This window comes from Onychostruthus taczanowskii, unplaced genomic scaffold (assembly GCF_017590055.1).
Source record: "Onychostruthus taczanowskii isolate IOZ18803 unplaced genomic scaffold, ASM1759005v1 scaffold4, whole genome shotgun sequence".
Lineage (NCBI taxonomy): Eukaryota > Metazoa > Chordata > Aves > Passeriformes > Passeridae > Onychostruthus > Onychostruthus taczanowskii.
In genome coordinates, this window is record NW_024501459.1 from 6,366,958 (window position 1) to 6,389,200 (window position 22,243).

At 37.2% G+C, this 22,243-nt stretch overlaps 1 protein-coding gene across 4 annotated transcripts in view; it reads right to left on the bottom strand.

The window, feature by feature from the left end:
- The window catches only part of ASPH (aspartate beta-hydroxylase), a 114,497-nt gene extending 93,275 nt beyond the window's left edge, over positions 1 to 21,222 (bottom strand). For 2 of the 4 annotated variants that reach the window (XM_041412809.1, XM_041412811.1), the window contains exons 1-3: positions 7,499 to 7,759; positions 4,375 to 4,524; positions 2,263 to 2,331 (exon numbers count right to left, since the gene is read on the bottom strand). In XM_041412809.1, coding sequence (XP_041268743.1) covers positions 2,263 to 2,331; positions 4,375 to 4,524; positions 7,499 to 7,514 — 235 coding nt within the window. In that variant the 5' untranslated portion in view covers positions 7,515 to 7,759. Of the gene's footprint in view, positions 1 to 2,262; positions 2,332 to 4,374; positions 4,525 to 7,498; positions 7,799 to 14,846; positions 14,912 to 21,018 lie in introns of those variants that run through there. The other 2 variants (XM_041412810.1, XM_041412812.1) reach the window with 2 other exon arrangements.
- Between the last annotated feature and the right edge of the window lie 1,021 nt (positions 21,223 to 22,243).

A 22,243-nucleotide genomic window follows, 5' to 3' on the forward strand; every position in this document is an offset into this window, starting at 1 on the left:
ATTTCTCAAAGTGTTAATTAAATTAATTTAAACTTAAAAGATATTTACCATTAATATGAAATTCAATCTTGAAATTTGCAGTGAAAACTACAAGTTATGGAAGTGGACAACATTAAACCACTGAACATATCACAACTTCAATACACAATACTAGTGCTGTAATAGCTAAAGAACGGAGGAGAAAACAACATATGAATTCCTATCATTAAACACCAAACTGCAGTAATTCCTTCTGTACCAGAGAAACCACTTGCTGTTATGGCAGTCTGACCCAGAAAAAAAATCCCAGAAAGTAATAAGCCTTCCTAACAAAATCCTCACAAATAAAAGGAGCTTTGCGCTCAATATTCAGAAAGTAGGCTTACTATTCAGTTTCCTTTACTACAATGACTTAATTCTGGAAGACAAATTCCTCAAGAGGGAATCCAGTTTTCCAGTTTCTGCATCAATGGAATAATTTCAGTCTGCATTGTGGTGCTCATTTTTTATTTCATATTAAATTTTAAATGTAAACAAGCACAGTAACTTACAGGGAAGTTCAGTTAATAATATAACATGCTTGTTATTGGAAAAAATATCTTTTTATATTCATAATTTTTTCAGTGTCAAAAAACTTGAAAATTTATAATTTCTTTCATACTGCAAAAATTATCTCAAATTTAAATGAAAATAAATCCAATTTCTAAGCAACTTTTCAAAAATAATAAAAATTAATTTTGATCTGTGACCTTTTAAGGTCACATTTGAAGTACAAGGTTTGAATGCATGATAAGACAAGCTTAGAATAGAAACACTTTCATGTACTGGCAGAACTCCCAGCTATATCAGGCTGCATAAAACAGAGATGGAACAAAGCAGCAGAATGTTTCTGCCTGTATAAGACTGTTAAGAAAAGGATATCCAGTTTCTATACACTACATAATAGACAGAGAAAGATTAGGATTATAATTATACCAAGTACTATATTAGTCACCGATTACAATTAACAGCGAATCTGTAGCTCTGTAGCCATTCAGAGTGCTGAGATTCTTTGGAGGGACTCTCATATTCACACCACTGCAAATTGATTCAGTTGATTACATGAGTTTTCTATAAACCGTGAAGGGATTAAACAAATGAACATACATCCTCCCCAAGACTTGCTTGTTTCTCCAGATAAAAGTAGGAAAAATAAAATTATGACAAGCTGATTTTTATGGAGTCTGAATTTGAAACAGCAAACCATAACATCCTAATTTACTACTGATAACTTGGACTAGTTTGATACATTTCATTTTGTCCTCTGCTCAAGTGTTAGTTACTGTGCTGGGGGGTTCATTGCTTTGTTCATTTGTTTAATTCTACAGGTTTGTGTACTCAGCAGAGGTTTAAATTCGAACAAACCAACTAAAATAAATCTAAAGAAAAGTAAACCTAAGTAAAATTTCCACAATCAGGTATGCAAGAAGTATCTATCCAAGGCCTGACTGAAGCTGAAGAAGGCAGTGCTTTAGAAGATGTAAGTACACAACAATACCATAAAGCATGTCTAGAGATTGAAATATTGAAATTTCTCTTTGAAGATACACAGTGAGCAGAAAGGCATCTCACAAATTACAAGGAACAGAAGCCTAAACCCAGTGTTTTGATGGCAGAGAAGAAAAATTAATGTCATATACGGTTTCTGACGGGCAGAAAAAATGAACAGACTTGTGAAGAATTCAGAATAGAGGAAAGACAGTACAAAAAATACACTACACAAATAGTCATCTAAGAAATACAAAGGCACGTTTAAAGTAATTTTAAAATGGACCTGGCTTAACATAAACAATGTTTTCACTCTAGACCTAGAAGCATCTTAGGTCCTGCATCTGATAAATTTATTGATTATCACAACCATCTTTCAAGATTGAGTACAGGAGAATCAACCACCTTCAAAATCATCCTGTAAGATTAAATGCTTTCCACTAGCATTGCTTATCTTTCAAGACTGAGTACAGTAGAATCAACCACCTAATTTCAAAATCATCCTGTAAGATTAAATGCTTTCCACTAGCATTGCTACATTAGAAGAAAAATAACAAAAACTGCTGTCAGATAGACACCCAATCCTACAACCTGCATTAGAGAAAAAACCCATCACAATGAAATCAATTTAAGTTTTCAAACTAGGAAAAAACAAACAAATGAACCAGAAATATTGTTTTGACTTAAAATAAAAAAAACAAAACATGAACATGCCAACTAAATCATATAGATTGTTCCACCTGTATCTGTACTTGCCTAGTAATACTTTAGCATCTTCAACGTCAAAATCTCCATCTCCATCAGCATCATATATCCCAAGCTTGCCTAGAAGTGCAAAGAGAGGAAGAGAAGACAATTAGGGATTTGGCCATTTGTGTCCAGAACAGTTTTCAATGTGTGGTGGTTGACTGTCAATGTTAGGTTGTTACCACATGTTTTTTAATGATCTAGCTGTAATTTTCTTAACCACATTTTAAATTTTCTGGGAAATACTACAAATATTTCAAGTTTCTTTCTGTATTTCCTGCACTTGAGACCAAACACAAATTTGTCTTTTTTCTGCGTTGATTTTGCAGATGGTAGATTTAAAGCAGGTCTGTAATATGTACCTGGCATGGACATGTTTCACTCAGAATACAATTTAAGTTCACAAGAAACATTCAACAGGTTTGAGGGAAAAAATAAAACAAAAATTCGTAAAATAATGGCCACTTGTTTTCTGATTACATGTTTCCTGCAATTCTAAATTCTCAGAAAAGAGATAACTATATAGTATATAGTTTTTAGTGCCATGTTAACAGAAAGTAAGCAGCCTACTTCCCAGACAAAGGAAAACAATTCACAAATTCTAACAACAACTGTATAACCTTCCATGCAGACAGAAAAATTGTCCATCCTTTCATGTAAGACTAACAAATCAGTTTTCTCACTTTTTGTTTTTGAAACTGCAGCTCTATCAGCCCAAAGTATATGCAAAAGGAGAACTCAGTTTCTATTAAAAGAGAATTTTCAGCATAGAAGCATGGTATCCAGGATTTAAAGTGCCCTGGGACCACCAAACTAGTAAAGAGTTATCTAATTATAGGCTTGATAAAATTCAGACACAACTTTTAACAGGATCAAACTCTGCAGAGCTTGTAGAACTTTGTGTCCTTATGGTCTGACAGTTTTACTACACTTGTCATTCTCTAAATGGAGGTAGAACTTTCTTGCTATCAAAATAAATGAAATACAGTTCTTAATATGAAAAACTTAGAACTTCTAGCTTAGAAAATTAGAAAATAGTTTTGTGGAAGAAAAAATTCAGACTTGGGTCTAGAATAGAAAAATATGGAAGCAACACATCAGAAAGAAGCCATATCTGTTTATGGATAAACACAGCAGACTGGTGCAAAAATATAACTCTCTAGAAATAAGAATGATATCATCTTCAAAACCATGAAGAATGAGACAGATGAGAAATGGCTGAGCTTCATGTCATTGCAGAAGAAGAGTAATTCTTAAAAAAAAATTAAAACCATAATAAAGTAAACCAAAACTTTCAGCCAAGGGACTGAAAAGCAAGTTTATTTCTCTAATACCCTACCTTGTAGGACCTCTGACAAGTTATAACGGAAATCCTTTGCTTTGGCTGCATGCATGGTAAAAATACAAAAAACATTATTTACATCACTAGACCCAGTTAAGTTTCAAAACAGAAGATTTTTTCTGAAAAAAAATCAGTCCAGATTTAAAAAAAAAAAAAGCATGTACCAACAGATTCGTAAACTTTGTAAAGCAACCAGTGCAAAAGTGCATGTTGAATCCTACAACACCAGGGAAAACAGCTGTACCTACAGACATACACCTTGAAATTTGAGACATTAATTTGTAACCTTAAATATTATATTAACAGTACTGTCTTAAAATTGTCATATTGAGATAGAATTATCACCACCATAAGCTTAAAACTGAGGTCATTCAACATCTCACTTGTGAGAGGATGACGGATCAGTTGTCCTGACCCTACAGGCACCACAGTCCATCAGAGCAGAGCTAACATTAGCTGCCTGCTTTCAACCACTGCTGCGAGTTTCTGAGAGCTTAAATTCAAACTGCATATTTAACTGACCTCTCAAATTAACTACAGTATACATGCTACAAAGACATCCTACAGGAGGTTAATACCCTTTTATGAGAACCCCATTTTAACATCATAATAGTGCTCAGCATTAAAACATACATTTTGAACTACACTGCCTTTTCTTATGATGTAGATAATTTATATCATCTACTATAAACATATCATCTATCTATAAACATAAAAGGGCATTCATTTAATGCATATCATAACATTATTAAAAAAATCATAAGATTTAAAATTCTTACCTAGAACTTCTTCATAATCTACAAGTTCAAACCAGACAACTGCTACTGATGTCCAAACTCCCAGCAAAGCAATTACCATAAACCAGGTGAAAAATGAGCTTCCAGAGAGGCCTTCTTTCTTTCCATTCTTGCCTCCTCCATGCTTAGTCTCTGTTAAAATAAAACAAGAAGCAAAAATGGATGTAAGAGTTAGAAAATTATCACAGAGGATACAATTATAAAACTTGGTGCTTGTGATTACACAGAATACAAGACATTTCAGCAACAATGATGGGTTGTTGTGAAGTTTTTTGATTGTTTTTTTTTAAACTTTCCCACCTTTACTTGCTTTCCACTTCACTGTGAGAAGCTTGATGATTACGTAAACAAAAGCTTCATAACCAACCAGACACCAAAACCCCCCATATAATTTGTCTTACAAGTTAGCTGAAAATTCTGCCTTGCTCCCCTTTGATGTCTGTTTACACAGAGCTTCACATTTTTGAGATGCTTTGCATTTGTTCCCAGACTGCCACCAGAGGCCAGTATGACCAGCAGAAAAGCTTTGCAAGAGAGGCATTTCTCCTAAATCGAGCTTCAAAACTAGTCAAAATAACTCACAGAACCGATGTGACAATTCAAATAGCCTAAGAAAACTCTAAAACTTGAACTATGTTAAGGGTAAGACTTCAAATACAGAACGCTTTGCCCACGAAAACTATCTTCCCTAATGCTTACAATTAAGCAGATTCACTCCATGCTAAACAACTCTAGAATTTCAGTCCTATGCAACATACAAGTAAAAGCATGACATAGAGACACAACACAGATCATGGTTTCACTTATAACTGCACATATGGAAAGTAAATATATATAAAAAATTACACATAGTTGTAAACAAATGACTGTGAAAGATCTTGACCCAGTATATGTGTAGCAAATTTCAAATGGGCATCGCCACTAGAGAACACATTGCTTAGTCTGTTGTTTTAGGATTGTTTTAGTGAAAGAGGGATATGCGTATACATATATAAAAGTAAATAAATATGTACCCAAAAGGATGCCTGCCTGTGGCCTTCCTCCAAATCTCAAGGTCTGCTCTTCTGCCCCCTGACATTACTGCTGCAAGGGTGGCACGTGGCTGCAGTTTCAAGTCCATTAGTCTATTCCACTTCATTCCATACTAAAAACCAACTTTTGCCTGCTCAGCCACATGCAGGCCCAGTTATTCAAGCCAAACTATTTCTTACATGATGTAAAGAACATTGCAAGAAACTTCGTCATGGATACTGTGATAAACTAAGGAGTTAGCTTTATACTAATTGAAAGAAATGTTAGATGTATTTATCAACACTGATCACAGAAAAAGAGAAAAAATACTCTTAGAAGCTAAATATCAACACAATTGTTTTTTAAATAAATTGGTGTATCTGAAAGATAAATAATGAGATGGGTGACTGACTTGTTTTTGTAACAGGAACTATATATAAGTACTCTCTGACCCTGCTTGCCAGCAGGTTTACAGCTGTAATAAAATACTCTTTTATTACCTTCATTGTGCTTTATACAAAGTTCAGACCAATATAAAAACCACTGACCCACGTCAGCTCTTATTCAGCTCAGCATTTTGCTGAAAAAAATAATGCTTTTATTAACACTACTCCCTTCAAAGATCAAATACCAATGATTAAGTTTCTTTTCAACATTAAACACAAATGCCCAATAATATTCAGAGAGACACTGAGTTAACTTAGCCTCACATCAGGCATATATCATTTGCTACTGCACAGTCCTCTAATTACATATGTGCAAGGTCCATATACACAATTCATTGTAACATCTCTCTTGTGGGAAATGTATGGGCAGCCCGAAAATTGAGGGACAGACAAGCAGCGTCTGCATTCAGAAATATGCTCAACTATATAAAACTACTTACAGTACTCTTGACCTGGTAATGTTAATACTGAGAAATAAACAATTACAGGATGTAACAGCAGGGCTTCACCACACCTGTGTAGCAGGGCAGTCAATGAAAGACTTGCATATACTTAAAATGAAATCCTTAGGATAAAAAATGTTTAAATTGTTCCAGATTGCAACTTGGTTCTAGAGCAAACAGGAAAGAGCACCTTACTGCATTTCACACTTATTTGTCTTACTGTTTTCTACCACTTACTGCTATTGGCCTTCCAAGAAAGAAGGTTTACTTATTAGAAGAACAGGAAAATTAAAGAAAATATAACTTATTTAAGTAATCAAGCAGAACTATTCATATTTTTTCCAGTATAAGAGATTGTTTAATGTAAATTCCTCAAAAATAGATTCTTCTATAAGAATGTAGTTCACAATAGTCACAAAGACATATTTTTATGCTGGGGCTTTCTACCTTATAGCAAAATTACTTACAAAACTCTTGAATAACAACTCAAGCATAGGAGCTTGATCACGCAACACTTTTATATAAATGAAGGTTATGTAACAAAAAAATTTACCTATGATCTGCACAAATAATGCTACATGCAGGGTCAGAACAAAACACTGCAAGAACTGAAGCTGGCTCAGAGCTCATTCCAAACAGTTAACTCCCAACTCAAGCCCTTTCCCTGCACATGCTGCCAGCCATGCCAGAAGTAGGTCACTTGCCATATCTGGTAAGCCTGTGCTTACACCACCAGATGTCTTTATGCAGACATCAGAAAGTCTTAAAGCACGGTCTACTGCTCAATAGCAAATCGATAAAACCCTATACCTCACCCACCCCCCAATAAGTCACATCCAGCTAAAAATGTATGAAAATCTTTTTACTTTAGCTTACCTTCAAGACACCTTATAATTTTACATTCTGTAAAAATAACTTTGAAGTCAAATATTTGAAGACAAAACAGTATGTCTTATATTAATTTATGCTCTATTAGGCAAAATATTATTTACAATTAACCACCAGCCATAAATTCACAGAATACTCTAGTCCAGAGAACACATAATCAAAGAGAACAGAGGCAGCCTGTAACACAGACTAGACAGCAAACTGGCAAGAAAACATACAACAGTAAGCCAGTTATTTTGCTGATTATAAAATCAGACATAACTGGTATTTGCAAGTACACATTTTCCATTTGCTCACAAAAAAAGGTTAGGATTATACCTGTGTCGTCAGCCATAACATTAGTGCTCGATTTCCACCAACAGAGCGAGTGTGTCAGTATATCCAAAAATTAATGCTGAAGGCAGAGTAAGAAATATCCTCACTGTTATCCGCCTGTTTGCAACAGGAGCAAACAGGTTTCCTAAAGCCAGCTCAGCTGGAACCTGAAACTGGACCCAAGAGAAACCTCTCCTCCAAATCTATTTTTAGAGTAGTTATCCTCAGGAGCCAAACGCTTTTCAGAACTCATATGGCAATCTAGTTCTGACGACAATGAAATTCACTTACTCCTCCTCACAGAGCATCCTGGGTAGCTGATCCTTTCCCCTCCCCTTAATCCTCCAACATTAAAAACAACAGCGAATGAAACCAAGCACATTGTACCGTAGTACTTCTGCTACAATTTGTGCCACAGTGCCTGATCTCTAAGGACATTAAATCCATTCGCATAAGCTGAAACACAAGTCTGGACACAAAGCTTGCCTGCTTGCATTTGTTACGTTGGCCCTCATCCAAGAAACTTTCTCCATGTTGGCACTCCCCTACCAGGCTCTGAGTATCCTGCAGAGACTGCTCATTTGAAACTTGCTAACTACTTTAAGAAAAAAAGAGACTACTACTTTTAATAATGTAGTTTTGAGTTTTCTAAAAGAATTACTGGAAACCAACCTCATGTATTCTTCCCAAGGAATTTTCATATCAGAAGTGTACACATTGTATTTACTTCTGGCAGACCCTTTCCAGAAGGGGTTAACACTAAATTATCTCACTCACCCCTCCCTTAAATTCTGACAAAATGCACACTGCCTGTACAATTTAAAACTAATATCAATTAAATCACCAATACACCCTCTTCTTAAGAACCAGAAAAAGAGCAAAAACCCACTAATAGAGTTTTCAACTTTTTTTCCATCATCAATTTTAGCAAACGATTATTTTCCCACTGCTTATCAAACAAAACCCAGCTCCTTTTAGGTGGAAGTCAAAAACAAACTAATTTCTCACTCACTACAACCATAAAAAAAGCTTTAGGATCCAGCACTCTGTCCTGCCATCCCCATGCTTCTTTAAATAACACGGCTACCAGGTATAAGGAGTGAACAGAAGAATGTTACAGCTACTCTGAAAAACAACACATATCTCCTGTGGCTTTAACATCCAGCAAAGGCAATTCCCAAGAGTTCAAGGGAGAAAAACTAAGAAACATCACTAGAGCTTGAGACTTTTCATATGGATGAAAAGGAATTACAGGCAGCTGATTCTATAACTAGTGTATCTTTTAACTACCTTTAAAGTCACTTGAATACATTAAATGGATCAGATGCTTTAAGAAAGACCTCCTGACTAGTATATTTCAGTAACGTAAGTGATGCACAAGCAATTAAGTGCAAAATGGGGAGAAATTTACACAGAGTGAAAGAGAGAACATGGAGAAATCAAAAAAAAAGTTCAAAATAATTTTACATGCAATTATATGTATTCTATTGTATATAAACAACACAGTGTTTTGACAGGCATCAGAATAGGCAATTTATTGCAAATTCACTCCAGCTGCACCTGCATTTGCAGACACCAGATCTTACCACAAGTGCACTCATAAAGCTTTGAACTAATGCTGGGAACCTCCCCGTCCATTGATATATATTTTTGGGGGATTGGTCTGAACCAGACCTTACCTGGCTGAACGCCCATAATGATTTCAGCACACCTTTTAGAGCCTTTCACTCAGACCAAAGTGAGCAAATTCCATTCAGGGAGAACAAGCACAAGGCTTATAAGGAAAGTGAATTGAGAGAATCAAGAAATCAATCTCAAATGTACACTCCAAATCTGAACTAACAGATGTATGTTGACCTCTAGCAAAGTACCCAGAGTTTGCCCTTTAAAAATTAATTGATTGCAAGAAAGACAAACATCTTCCTTCCTGAAAGGGGATGCTACAGCTAAAATGGGGAAATTCTTCAAACTCATCAAAAGGAAAAAGGACCAAGAGAAAGATGGATCAAGGTTAGCTCAAAATAACACACAATACCATTTTTGTTAGTTTTATAAAAGACAAAGGTTAAGTTGAATATGTATGTACCTACAATGCAATTTGACATTGGGACAGTAAAGTCAATAGTATAGACTTCTTACAATGTCTCATCTCTACTGTGTTCAGATGCTGTGACTGCTGCTTCTTTTTATAGTAATTCCAATTGCTTCCCTAACACTCAAAGTTATTATTCTTCACCTGATTTATACAACCATTCCAAAATTCAAAAACTGTCTTCAAGTTAGTTGTGCTACAACTATGCAGCCCATGTATTTTAACTAATTTTACAGAAGTATAATTGACAATTCAGACTAGCAGCATTAGTTACACCCCTACATCACTCCCAAAGTGCAAGCAAAGAAATTTAGAGAGGAAAAATAGTCAATTATGAACACAAAATGTCAGGCTTCAAATCATCAAGCTAAGCTTTTCCACAAAGGTGATTAGGAAGTTATATGGAAGAAATTACGATTTATCACTTAAAGATAAGGGTGCACAAAAGCAAGGAGTCACTAGGAACTAGAGATACACACTAAAAGAAAAAGCAATAAAACACTAATCTCAAAGAAACAACTAAAAATCACATTTTAGAAGTAAAAATTATCAATCAGCTATATTAAAGGGAGACTTTGGAACACGTGCTTTTAAGAAGAAAATGCAGTGTGATAAAAAGCAGATATGGGAGAGAATTGAAAAGATAAAATCAGGTGCAAAAGAACCATCTTATCACCAACAGAGCAGAACCAGTAGCAGTGCAAAGACAAAAAACAACCTCTGTTTTATAAACACTGCCTACTACTGCTTGAAATTTTTGGCAAATTATCTTGTCCAATATGATTAATGACAAAGCAACTGCTGCAAGCCCCTTCCACTAATAGATCTGCAGATCTAAACTGCAGATCTGCAGATTTTAAACTGATTTTACACAGAGGGGTTTACTGGATTGGGTCTGTAACAAGTATTTCGACCGAAGTGTCCCACAAAAATCAGAGCCTCTCTGTTGATTTTCCCCTGTTTTCCCCTTTATATTGAAATACAAGGGGTTTTTTTAGTCTTTCACTACTGAGAGACAGGTCATGTGAGTGTATACACACACACAGATTTTTTTGTAATATGTATTTTATAACTGATTCAATAAACACATATTGAACTGTTGCATTCCAAGAAGTCCTTACACCATAATGACTCCAAGTGTTAATCCAAAATCAAAATTATTTTCATCTTTTATTTTTACTCTGTGTTACCCTACATTGCTGGTAGAATAATACACTTTCAATGGACAAATCTGTCCTTTTATTAAATATATTTTATTTTTTAAAAGGAGACAAGGTAACTATTTTCTCTGTGTTTACTTTACAGATAGAACAGACATTTTTACTAAAATATTTATTATATCATTGATTAAATATTCCAACCTTAAATTTTCACTAATATCCATACTCAGAAATTTTTGTTTGTTTTACAGTCATGGCAGCAGGGTCTTTAAAGGTAAGATATAAAGTTTAAGGTAAAGATTCACTTCCAATAAATGCAATAATTTTTTTTTCAATATAAAATTGATTCTTCCTTTTAGTTTCTAAGAAATTTTCTTCAGCACTACAACCTTAAGGGAAATTAGGAGGGCAAATAGCTTTTTTAATTACTATTTTCTTATTTAAAAATAGATCTCTGATCTGAACTTTGTATAATCTAGACTATACAGTTATAAAGATACCTTGGCAGGCTGCCAAAAGACTTTAATAGTCTAAATCAGAAACTTACTGATCAGCAATGGGGAAATTGATGGAACAGAAAAAGCACTAACTTCAAAGGAAATACAAAGACCAGAACATAAATTTGAAATAAAAATTCACTAACTGAAGTTCAATTTTGCTCTCCTGCTGACACTTAAAAGATTTTTGTCTTAGTATTTGAGGAACTTCTTCTTTCACATGTAATCAGTCCAAACATACACCTTTAAGTCCTTAATTTTCAATCCCTACATGATTTCTCACAGTAAAATAACCCACTATATACAAACAATCTAAAAGCATAAATACTGAAAGCAAGAGAAAAGTCATAAATTCAGGATTAGACAACAAAGCAGGCTGACTGCGGAGATGCTGGGAAAGGCCAACTGAAGGGGGAAAAAATAGTTGGCAAAAAAAAGGATGCATCACAAAACACGTAAAAAACCTCTAGGATCATAAGCATCCTGCTGAACTTCCCTAGTGAAAGGAAGCTCCTCCCTTCAAGAGATGAAGTGATTCCATTGAAACATCTCCTCAAATTCCTCACTTAGTCAGGATGTGAGAGATCAGACTCAGTTCTCTCCTCTAGGGAACACTGTTTGAACTTACTTGTAGGTCTAAAAGACATTTTTAAGTATACCCAAAGGTATAACATCAAAGCCGTTTTAGTCCCTCAAAAATCAGATATGAGATCCTATTATCTGAAAATATGCTTCAAGTACAAGAGACACATATAGGTTTTTAACTGTTTTATATTCAGTTTATAAAGAGATGGTCAGTAAGTCCATTTCTGAATATAAGCTGCTATATTTCCAAGTATTTTAAAGCCTAGAGATAGCTTTTTGACTCACAGGGAACATCACAATATTTAGAAGAGTTTTTTAGTTGCAAGCTAAGGTGATGTTCTACTAGGTCAGAATTATTTATTCTTCTGAAAAAAAAAAAATCCAGAACAAGAATAAGATTATTATCTGGCTGACTGAAGTTAAGCATCATCCTCAGGATGGGCTTTTTTACATTTATTTATTATTCCTCAGTAGTAACATTTTTTCTGACCATAAACAAATCCTATTGCTTTCCATTTACATGATTCTTCTAAGACATACACAACAAAAATAATAAAATTCACTCCCAAGAAATCTACTCAGAAAACTCATCACAAGAATGACTAGCTTCAGATTATTGATTTTTCGGGTTTTTTTAAACCCTAAGGATTTGTCTCTATGAGAAAAACAGTCACAAATAAAAGATAAGGAGAAATTTAGTGAGAAATTCTGTCCTAGGAGGTTGTACAGTTTCAAGAGACTTTCAAAAGCACTTGATCTAAATACAGCAGAGCAGTGGACTCTACTCGCAGCGCTGGCTCCACCCTTCTCAGTGAGATTTGGAGAGACCTGCTGTTTGCCCCATAAGAGCTGCTGCTGTGTAACAACTTTCTTCTCAAGTCTTGTTTATCTAAGCATAACTAATCAAGTTAGAAAAGGAAAAAAGAGGACAGAGATGTATATTCATAAGATAAAATCCTTGTACTTGCTTCTTTTCTAAATCTGATGGAAAGATGATCTCTTCCAAAACCTAGTCAAATTTTGTCCAAGCCATGTTTTGGCTTTTTATTTTAGTTTTTGATTATTTGGTGACTATTTTTTGGGTAGTTCCTCAAGCAGGATTCATCACAAGGAGGAAATACACACAGATGTATTAAGATGTAGCTTAAATGACTAAAAACAACATTGCTTACAACTTGACTTTTATAATGAATACTACCAACAGCAATATATTTAAATCAATATTTAGTGCATCTATTACTATCTGAATACTTTGGATTACTTTTTCTTTTAAACCTTTTCTCCACAAACTTAAAGACAGTACAATAACAAGCTTAGACAATTAGCACTGGAAGAAAAAAATCAAAAAAACAGGAGTCATGTAAAGACAGAATAAAAATATTTTGTTATACATTTATCTAATTTAAACAGATTTGTACAGAGAAGTCCATATTTTTCCCAAACACTTCCGTCAATTTTCTCTAGTTTTGTTTTTATGTGTATACAAGCACAGCACAGAATTAAAATCAAAACTATGTAGAATGTGCCTCTTGTAAACTTACTTGACTCAAACATCAAGCCAGGAGGTTCAAGGTTACGATCACATGCTTAAAAAGAAATTTTAGTTTGCCTCCTGCTATAGGAAGAACAATATCTCTGTAACACCAATGAATAGACAAAATACTGATTTTAATTGTACAAATTACTTAAAAGATTTTTAATAGCTGCTATTTTGATTAACCAGCTCTCTCCCACAGAACATTTGGAAATTAGATCTCAAATTATACAATCTACCTATCTCTCATTTGAATGATTTAATGTAGCCAACAGTCCTACATAATTACTAGGTTAATTAAATAGATGGTTGTATTTAGGACAGAGCAGAGTTCAGGGAAGGTAAATGTAGAGAGGAAATACAAGAAATACTTGGGCCTAGAACATGCAAATGTTGCTGGTGGTGACCTTTAAAAAAGATTCTATTACATAAGGTTGAAAATCCTCATTGCCGTACGTAACATACTGGCATTAATTTAAGGGTATTTTTTCCTTGTTCCATTTTCCTATCCTGTAATGTGGGTCACATCACTTTGTTTTAGCAACAAGTTCTAATTAAGCCACAAAATAAAGAAAACAGACTATGTTGGTTTAGTTCTTTAAATTTTTCTAATTTCTCATTTGAGGGAGTTCAAATAGAAAAACTCCAGTTGTCACGCAAGCACCTACAAATCTGCTTTTCACAGGTTTCTGCTCATGGAAAGAAAGAACACTTCAAAATGCTTAAAATGCCAAAAACTGATTATCAGAGTTTTCAAGTCTGATACTAATCCAATTTGATTAGGTGTTTGTCCACGGGGTGCTATGCACCTGCAACTCTTACGGAGTACAAAACAGGTTTTAGGTATCACATACGTTACTAAAATATGTTTTTAGGAGATCTCAGCTGCAGAGAACTTGCTGTTTACAGAACCTTCTGGCTTCAAAAGATAGATCTGTGTCCTCTAGCTACTATAGAAAGAAACAGCACTACAGTTACAAACTGCTATGTGAACTTTCTTTAAAAATATTTAAATTTAAAAAACACCAGCATGAGGAATGAGAAAGTGAGATATGTTGCATTAGTAATTAACTGTCAGTTAAAAAACAGAACCTCAGGAAATAAAACTGCAAAACCAGAAAACCACAACTGAGTAATTACAACTCCCCCTAGCTATTAGACGTTTTGTAAAGAAAGTCTTCAAGCAAACAATGTGGTCGCATTTGTTACATCAGGTTAAGTACATGCATAGTAAGAGTGCAACTCCACATGAAGAAAACTACAATTGGTTCAATCTTTGAAGTTCTAACAAAGCTGAACCACACGTACCACAGTATGTTCAAACTCAATACATAGTTATCTGCATACTTAATTTCTAACATGTTTCAAGACACATAATATTATGAGTTCCACTTCAAAGCATAGCTCAAAAGTTTTCCATGCAAAGAGCTATCCCACAGATGCAGTTAGGGAAAAGATTGCTGCAGGCTACCACACAGATTACCAGATTGTGATCTTCATCGGGAAAGAACCGCTTGGGGCAAATCAGAACTGCATTGCTCAAGTTCTCTACAATGAAGAATTCAACATACAAATTAGCACAGAAATTCTTATTACATGTTTCAAAGTGATTCCAGCTGAAAACGAACCTTTCTTTCAATATAGGTGATCGGCCAAGCAGTTTTCAGTTTAAAAAGACTGAAGCATTATTCAAATGTCACCTCTTTATGCACTCTGTAATTAGAAATAATCTTGACACATAGGCCTTGCCCTGCTAGTAAATTTTATTATCTTTACTGAAGCCCTTATATATCCAGCTATTACATCAGCATAGCCAACAAAAGCAGTCACCTTTGGTGTTCACACCATGGCTCCATGATTACATGATTGAACATAAAACTCTGGATTTAACCTCACCCTCCCCTAATGCCCACCCACTCATTATCATCTCTTCCCTCCTCCCCATATGACCTTCCATAAAGCCATGCATTGAGCCAGTCTAAGGAGGGAAACTTAAAAATCAGCTTTCTGCTTATCAGCTCCTTGTGTGGTTCACCTCACATCTGCACAGCCAATAATTTAGGTACAGGGAAGGGACATTGAAAAGAGGAAGGCTGCAGAGCAAACTCAAACTAGATTAAGCTGACTGCAGACCTGCAGCTTAATCTGTTAAAAAAATCTAACTTCTTAATCCCCCAATATGATATACATCCTTGGTGACTGAACACTGAGCAGCTATGACCCCTGATGGGGAATCCTCACATGCATTCTCAGACTAAATGCCAAAATCTGAGAAAACATACTGCACCTTCCTGCCTCCCTGATACCAGAGATTCTTTAAGTTTTCCACCTAGCATTTTAAACAAGCCCTATCCTCAAAAGGCAATTGAAAAGGTTATCATTTAAACATTTAACAAAATGCTCAAAAAGTACATTGAAGCAAACATCCTTGCAGATGTGAAGTGCAACCTTCCTCCACATTTGAAGCACTGTGAATAATTTCTTTTAGCCCACAGTGACTTCCTAAGATCCATTAGAAAACATAGAGCAGGCCCAAGATTTCAGCCCACAATGAATGAAAAAAGGGCATGAGAACTTGTAGTAGCATCTCTGGAAGTTTGTAGAGGACTCTTCCAGTGCTTCAGAATTCTTCAGGAGAAAAAGAACTGAGAAGAATGTATCAGGCCCTTTGTATTTATGTCCATCCTGCTACACTCAAGTATCAGTCTTAAAACCCAAAATAATACATGCTTGAAAAAAAGTAAAGGAAGTAAATACAAATACCTGGCAACACGGGAAAACCAGAAAGTCATAAAAGCATATATTGTGCTCAAATTTATTATTTCTACTTCCAGAGTAACTCTGGCAATCAGCTACTGCACCTGTCAACAGTTAATGGCGTAGAGAAAGTTTCATTCAGATAAACCTTAAGGGTTGTCTTTCCAGAGCTCACTTGACTCTAGTATTAGACAAATGAATCAAGAGTCTATTGAGGATTCACTATTCCAATGCAAATCTGCTCAAGTGAGCTGAGAAATACCTCATTAATAAGATTTTTTTATATCACTTTCATTGAATCAGAGCTAGAATACTGACTTGTTTGAAGAATTACTGCCTCCAGTTTTATAAAGGACATTTAAAAAATAAATGGGGAAAAAAAAAAAAGAAAAAAGAGAAGAGTTACTGCCTCCAGTTTTATACAGGACATTTAAAAAATAAATGGGAAAAAAAAAAAAGAAAAAAGAGAAGAATGGAGGAAAATCAGCAAATGTAATAATTTCACCAGTGGAACTGCTGCAATGTACCATACAAATTAGTGATTAGTTTGGACCATTACTGTTGCTACAATTTTTTAATTTGGCAGACTATTTTACAATATTTTAAAAGGTCCAGAAAGGCCACCTTGAATAAGACCCAAGGCAGACAGATGAATTATAAAGAGCTGTCTACATTTCCATGGTTTTGCTATTTGTATTAGCATCTGGCATTAATGGTAAAAATACAAGCTCTTCAAATATTTGTAAGCAACTAAACTAGGCAATAGGATAAATTTCCAAAAGAAATCACTGCAGAATTTCTTAAACAGTATACAAAGTTTGCACCAGTGAGACACAAAGTATTTCTCATTTGCCCACAATAGACCTACAGAAACTCTAACATAGTAATAACAATTCACTGTATATTTCTGAAGACCAAAAATGTTACAAGAAGACACTTCAACATTGAATTTAAAAAGCCAAATCAAAGCACGGAGCAGCACACTAACTGAATCATGAGAATTCTTTTTGGTTCAGCAAACTCTTCCTTCTACTTTGGTCACTTTTGGTCAGCAGTTTGACAAGTCAAAGCATTTGTTAAGCTGCACAAGCATCCCAAATTTACATCTCACTCAGGATCTCCAACAACTTAACACCCTTCTTCCTAATGGTTTCAATTAACATAAAGAAGGAAATAATGGAAAGATTGTAATACAAGAAATCAGATGACACACTACACAACTGCAAAGAGCAGAAACAAGCTCACTGGACAGCAGCTGAGGTCAGAAATTAGAAAGACCAAACTTTTATACAGCAAAAAGCATCATATTTAAACAGAATCCACAGTGTAAGAAAATGAGATGTTATACCATAGCACAGCTGGGTAGCTGAGAGACATCACAGAATGGATGGGCAATCCCACTTCAAGCACTGGAAGCACTGATGCGAAGTTCAGTGCTCCCAACAAAAAAAACTTCGGTAGCAAAACATGACCTGTTTAGTTGATGAATTTTCTCTGCACTTTGGGTTAACTAGAAAGCTAATGGAGATCCTCACCCAGATAAAAGCACATTCTAAAGTAGTCTTTACAACAGAGATGAGATAAAAAGTGGAAATTCTTGCAAATTAACAGGCACAACTTCTTTCTAGAAGTGATACAGTGAACTAAAAAAAGTTCTAATGAAAACACAAAACTACATTTGGATAAGTACATCAGGTCACCTTGAATGCATACCAAAAAAGCCCCAAACAAATCTGAAGAAAGTTGAAACACCAAAAATTAACCAAAGAATTACAACAAGGGGCACTAGAGGGTCCAAAGAGTTACTTAAAAATAGCAATACATTAACATATGTAAGGAAACCACATGGTTAAAATAGCAAAATGAGAAAACTACCATCTCCTGGGATCTTGCAGAGAAAAGTAGAGGATGCCAAAAGACTCTCAGACATTACTGTAGAGATTAAAGAAAATTTACCAAAGCAATGTTAGAGTTTTTTGTCATCCTAGAGACTGAATGCAACACAGCCTGAGGTAGGACTATGCATTTTTTAATATAAAATACAGTTGTCTGTAGACAGACAATACCTTGTGTTGGAAATGTGTGGTTTGTATGGTGCCTAGCCTAATGGAGAACATTCCCACTTAACATCAGAGATGCAAAGAAAACAATTATTACACAACTTATCTTCAATAACATTTTTGTTTAACTAAGTCCTCACTTACATACCGTAAGACACAATATACCCACACAGCAGCATAATGACAGCCGTCTTATGACCTGGACTAGGTAAGCACAGGTTACAAAGTAACCCATCATTGTTCAGCCATCCATATTTCAAAAGTTAGCTGGGCTGCTGGTCCTCAGTCTTGCTGGAAGGCTTCTCCACAGTCACTGCCAATGCCCAAGACATTTCCACAATTCCCATCTCATGAAATCTGAGGGAGTTGATTCCTGACCAGGTGTTATGCATTTGTTTCTGTAACAAAACTGTCCTTCATCTAATGATGCTTCAAGTAACAATGCAGCAAGTATCTATTACTTTTTCTAGTCCTTAAAACTGATACTCTTCATTTCAAGAGGCCACATCTTTACTATGGATTCTGCAGGCTAGTAACAAGCAGCCAAACTTTCCAGTAAAGATGTAATAACAAACACATTTCCCTCTTTAAGTATCCCCAAACTGTCAAATTTTTCCCTGGTTTTAACTTCTGTACTCTAAATAAAATCATTGGTATAGTCCTACAATTCTGTAAATGTAATTTTCAAAGAATAAGTAGCACTACAAAGCTAAAATAAAGTGATTTTTTAAAATTAGGACTGATTTGACAGCTTCTAGTATATGACTTCTGAAAGTAAAAGCTATTTCTAAAAGATGTTTCGTTCCACTTCTGACAACACACTGTACCTGAAAGCACCTATATAAACTACAGTTAGAATTTAATCTATTTGCAGTTTACTGTAAATATTTCTGATATATTTCTGGTAGAGAAACCTCAAAGCAGATTACTGATGCTGACATTGTCTTGAGTGTACAGATTTTGAAATAAGCTGTTAGCCTCAGTGGCTTGAGCTGTGAGCAAGGCCTTGGCAAGAAGCCACATCCTCCCTCATGAACTGCTGTGAAAGTGAATACTTCTATCAAGCAAAAAGTGCCTCAGACTTGAGGTTTTCATACTTCTCAGTCTCAATTACTTGCTGTCTCAAAATCATTTCCTCATCTCACTTTCACATCCCTTGACTGTGGAGAGCTTACTGGCTGCTGTGAGCCCTCTGCTCCTCCAGCTGTTCCTTTATTCACACAGGAGCTACCATCCCTCACCTCTCTCTGCAGCAGCAACTATGAAAACAGCATCAGCTTCACGCTGTAATTGCTATGGCTGTCTAAGGGATTCTAACTAGGAGTGTTGTATACTAACAAATTTAAGAGGTTCCATGTCAGTAGAGTGCCTAACACATTACATACTGCTTCATCCCCTCAAAGACTTCTTTTAACATAAAGAGAGAAAATTGTACTCAGACTGCAAATAAAAACCCATGGAATGCTTTCTTTATTTAGTCAGAGATTCAATTTACCAATAAATTTATTGTTCAGATGTTGACAAACGTGTAAAGTGATATTCAGAATATTAGCTACCATATTTAGTATTCAAAATCACAACAGGGATGCAGGTTTTTAAGGCATTAAAATTGAAAATCGGTATTCAGCATGCTTAATACTGGGTGATCATCATAGCAGGTCCAGTCCAAGCAAAAACTGTAATTAACATAGACTACACAGCATAGGTCAGCAACTGAAAAAAAGAATTTTAAAATAAAATAAAATAAAAAAGCCACTTGTACAAGCATCGCAATATTATTTCTAAACTCTTTTAAGCTTAAGTCTATTTGAAATCTTTCCCTCTTAATTCATCATGTGATAGGTAAACTAATCCTATATGGTTCAGCCTTTAATAAACATTGTTCTGACTATTATTGCTGTATTCAAAGAGGAATAACAGATATTATTTCTGTGTCATCATCACATTTTACCACTGGAGCTCTGTGCCCACCAAACTCGAATCCAAAGACGCTACGACACGTAAACACTCTGTGGTAAAAACCCTCCTTTCTCCAGTACAGTGCGCATGGCTGCGTAGTGACTCCAGAAGTACAGACGCTTTTCTCCCCTTTCAGGCGCGTACTGCTATCCTGAGAAATGCCAATGAACATAAAACTTTCCCTACATAAACTGTCCGCACACAGCGGGCTGTGAGCAGTCAGATTTGTCAAGGGGTTCTTTATTGGCGGGGTGGGGGATCACTGCCTCAAAAAAGCCTCCTGATTGCATTTTACTGAGACCCTCCTTGCCTCGATAGTTACACAAACCATCAGCTTAGGTGCTCCACCTACAACAGATCTAATAATTTTGATCTAAGCAGGTCAGTCTGAGGAGATATTCCACATCCAAGTTTGGATATGAGAAGATGAAAGACTTGAGACTGGGGCATCCTGGTTCCACCTCATCTCCCGGAGGAAGAGGTCTCGGGGGTACCCACCGATGCTGAGGCCTGCCCGCGCTCATCTCATGCCTTCCAGGGAGCTATCCAGGGGAGTCCCCACCGCCCAGGCCCGACAACTTTCTCCTCCACGTGAACTCCCTGGATAGGGAATGGCGGGAAGGCGAGGGACACATCACGGCCACCTACCCCTGCGTCCCCCTCCCCAGCTCCCACAGCGCGGGAGGAACGAGAGGGGCCGGCAGGAGGGAAGCGAGGGGCAGTAGAAGCAGGGAGAAGGCGCAGCATCCCAGCGCTTTGCCTGGCGGCTGCCCCGCAACGCGGGAAGGGCCCTTCCCTTCCTCCGGCTCCGGCCGCCGCTGGAGCCCCCGCCCCTTTCCCGCAGAGCTACTGCCTCGCTCTCGCAGCAGCGCCGCTCACCTCTCTTGGAGCCGGGGCTGGGGCTGGGGCTGCCGCCGGTGGCCACGGAGCTCTTGCGGGAAGCCATCGCACCTCCCGTCGGGCAGCGCAGGGGGCGGAGCGGGAGCGCGTCGGGAGCCGCCGCCGCCACCCGAGCCCTGCGTGCAGCGGGAGCGCGCTTAGGCCCCGGCAGCGCGACCCCGACCGCACCGCAGCCCCGCCCCCGCGCCCGCAGCCAGCCAATCGCGTCAAAGAGGCGTGGCGCCGCTCGCCTCCGATTGGCGGCGGCGCCGCGAGGAGCGGCGGCCTCTCGCGAGGGTTCGGGCGCGCGCGCGCCGCTAGGGAGTGGGGGCGCCCCCGGGGCTGAGGGAGGGAGGCAGCGGAGCGTGGGGGGCTGGGGAGCTCGGGCAGGGAGAGGCGAGAGGGCGGCATTACATGGCGACTCCGCCTGAAACATCCCGTCCTGTGCCCGAAACCGCGTTCTGCATCCAGTTAAATGCCCAGGTTACGGGAACACATCGTTGATGTGTATAAATGTCTAACGGTCTAGGAGAACGGAGCTAGGTTCTTTTCGACCGTGCCAAATAATAGGACAAGAGGAATTAGGCAGAAACTGATGCACAGAAAGTTCCACCTGAACATGAGGAAGAACTTTATTGTGTGGGCGGCCAAGCAATGGAACAGACTGCCCAGAGAGGCTGTGGAGTCTCCGTCACGGGAGATATTCCAGAACCATCCGGACACAATCCTGTGCCGTGTTCTCTGGGCTGACCCTGCTTGAGCAGGAGGTCGGAGCAGATGAACTGCTCTGGTCCCTTCCAACCTGACCCATTCTGTGACCGATGCCGCAGAACAGCGTGGCAAACCTTCCAGAGAGCGCCCTTGCAATCAGCAGAGTGCAAGGGTTTCAAGTTCAACTCAGACGATGAGTTCCCCACCAAGGCTTTTAGAGGCTTTAAAAAATACTTTTAATTGACACTGATAAAATAAACCTGGGGTTTTGCATGAGTTCTGGATGCCTCTTGGTACCGATATTCAGTTTGAGACTGGGTTCAATACCAGTTTGGCATGACACTAAAAGTCTGAAAGAAAGAAGCAAAACCCAGCTTTGAGTCCTGGCCATAAATACAGTGTTTTGAGTCAAACCAAACAGTTTTGCAAATCTGAGAGCTTCGCAAGTGGACGTGTGGAGAAGGAAGACTTTTCTCAAATCAAAGGTTAGCACTGTGTTTTGGATAGTAATGCC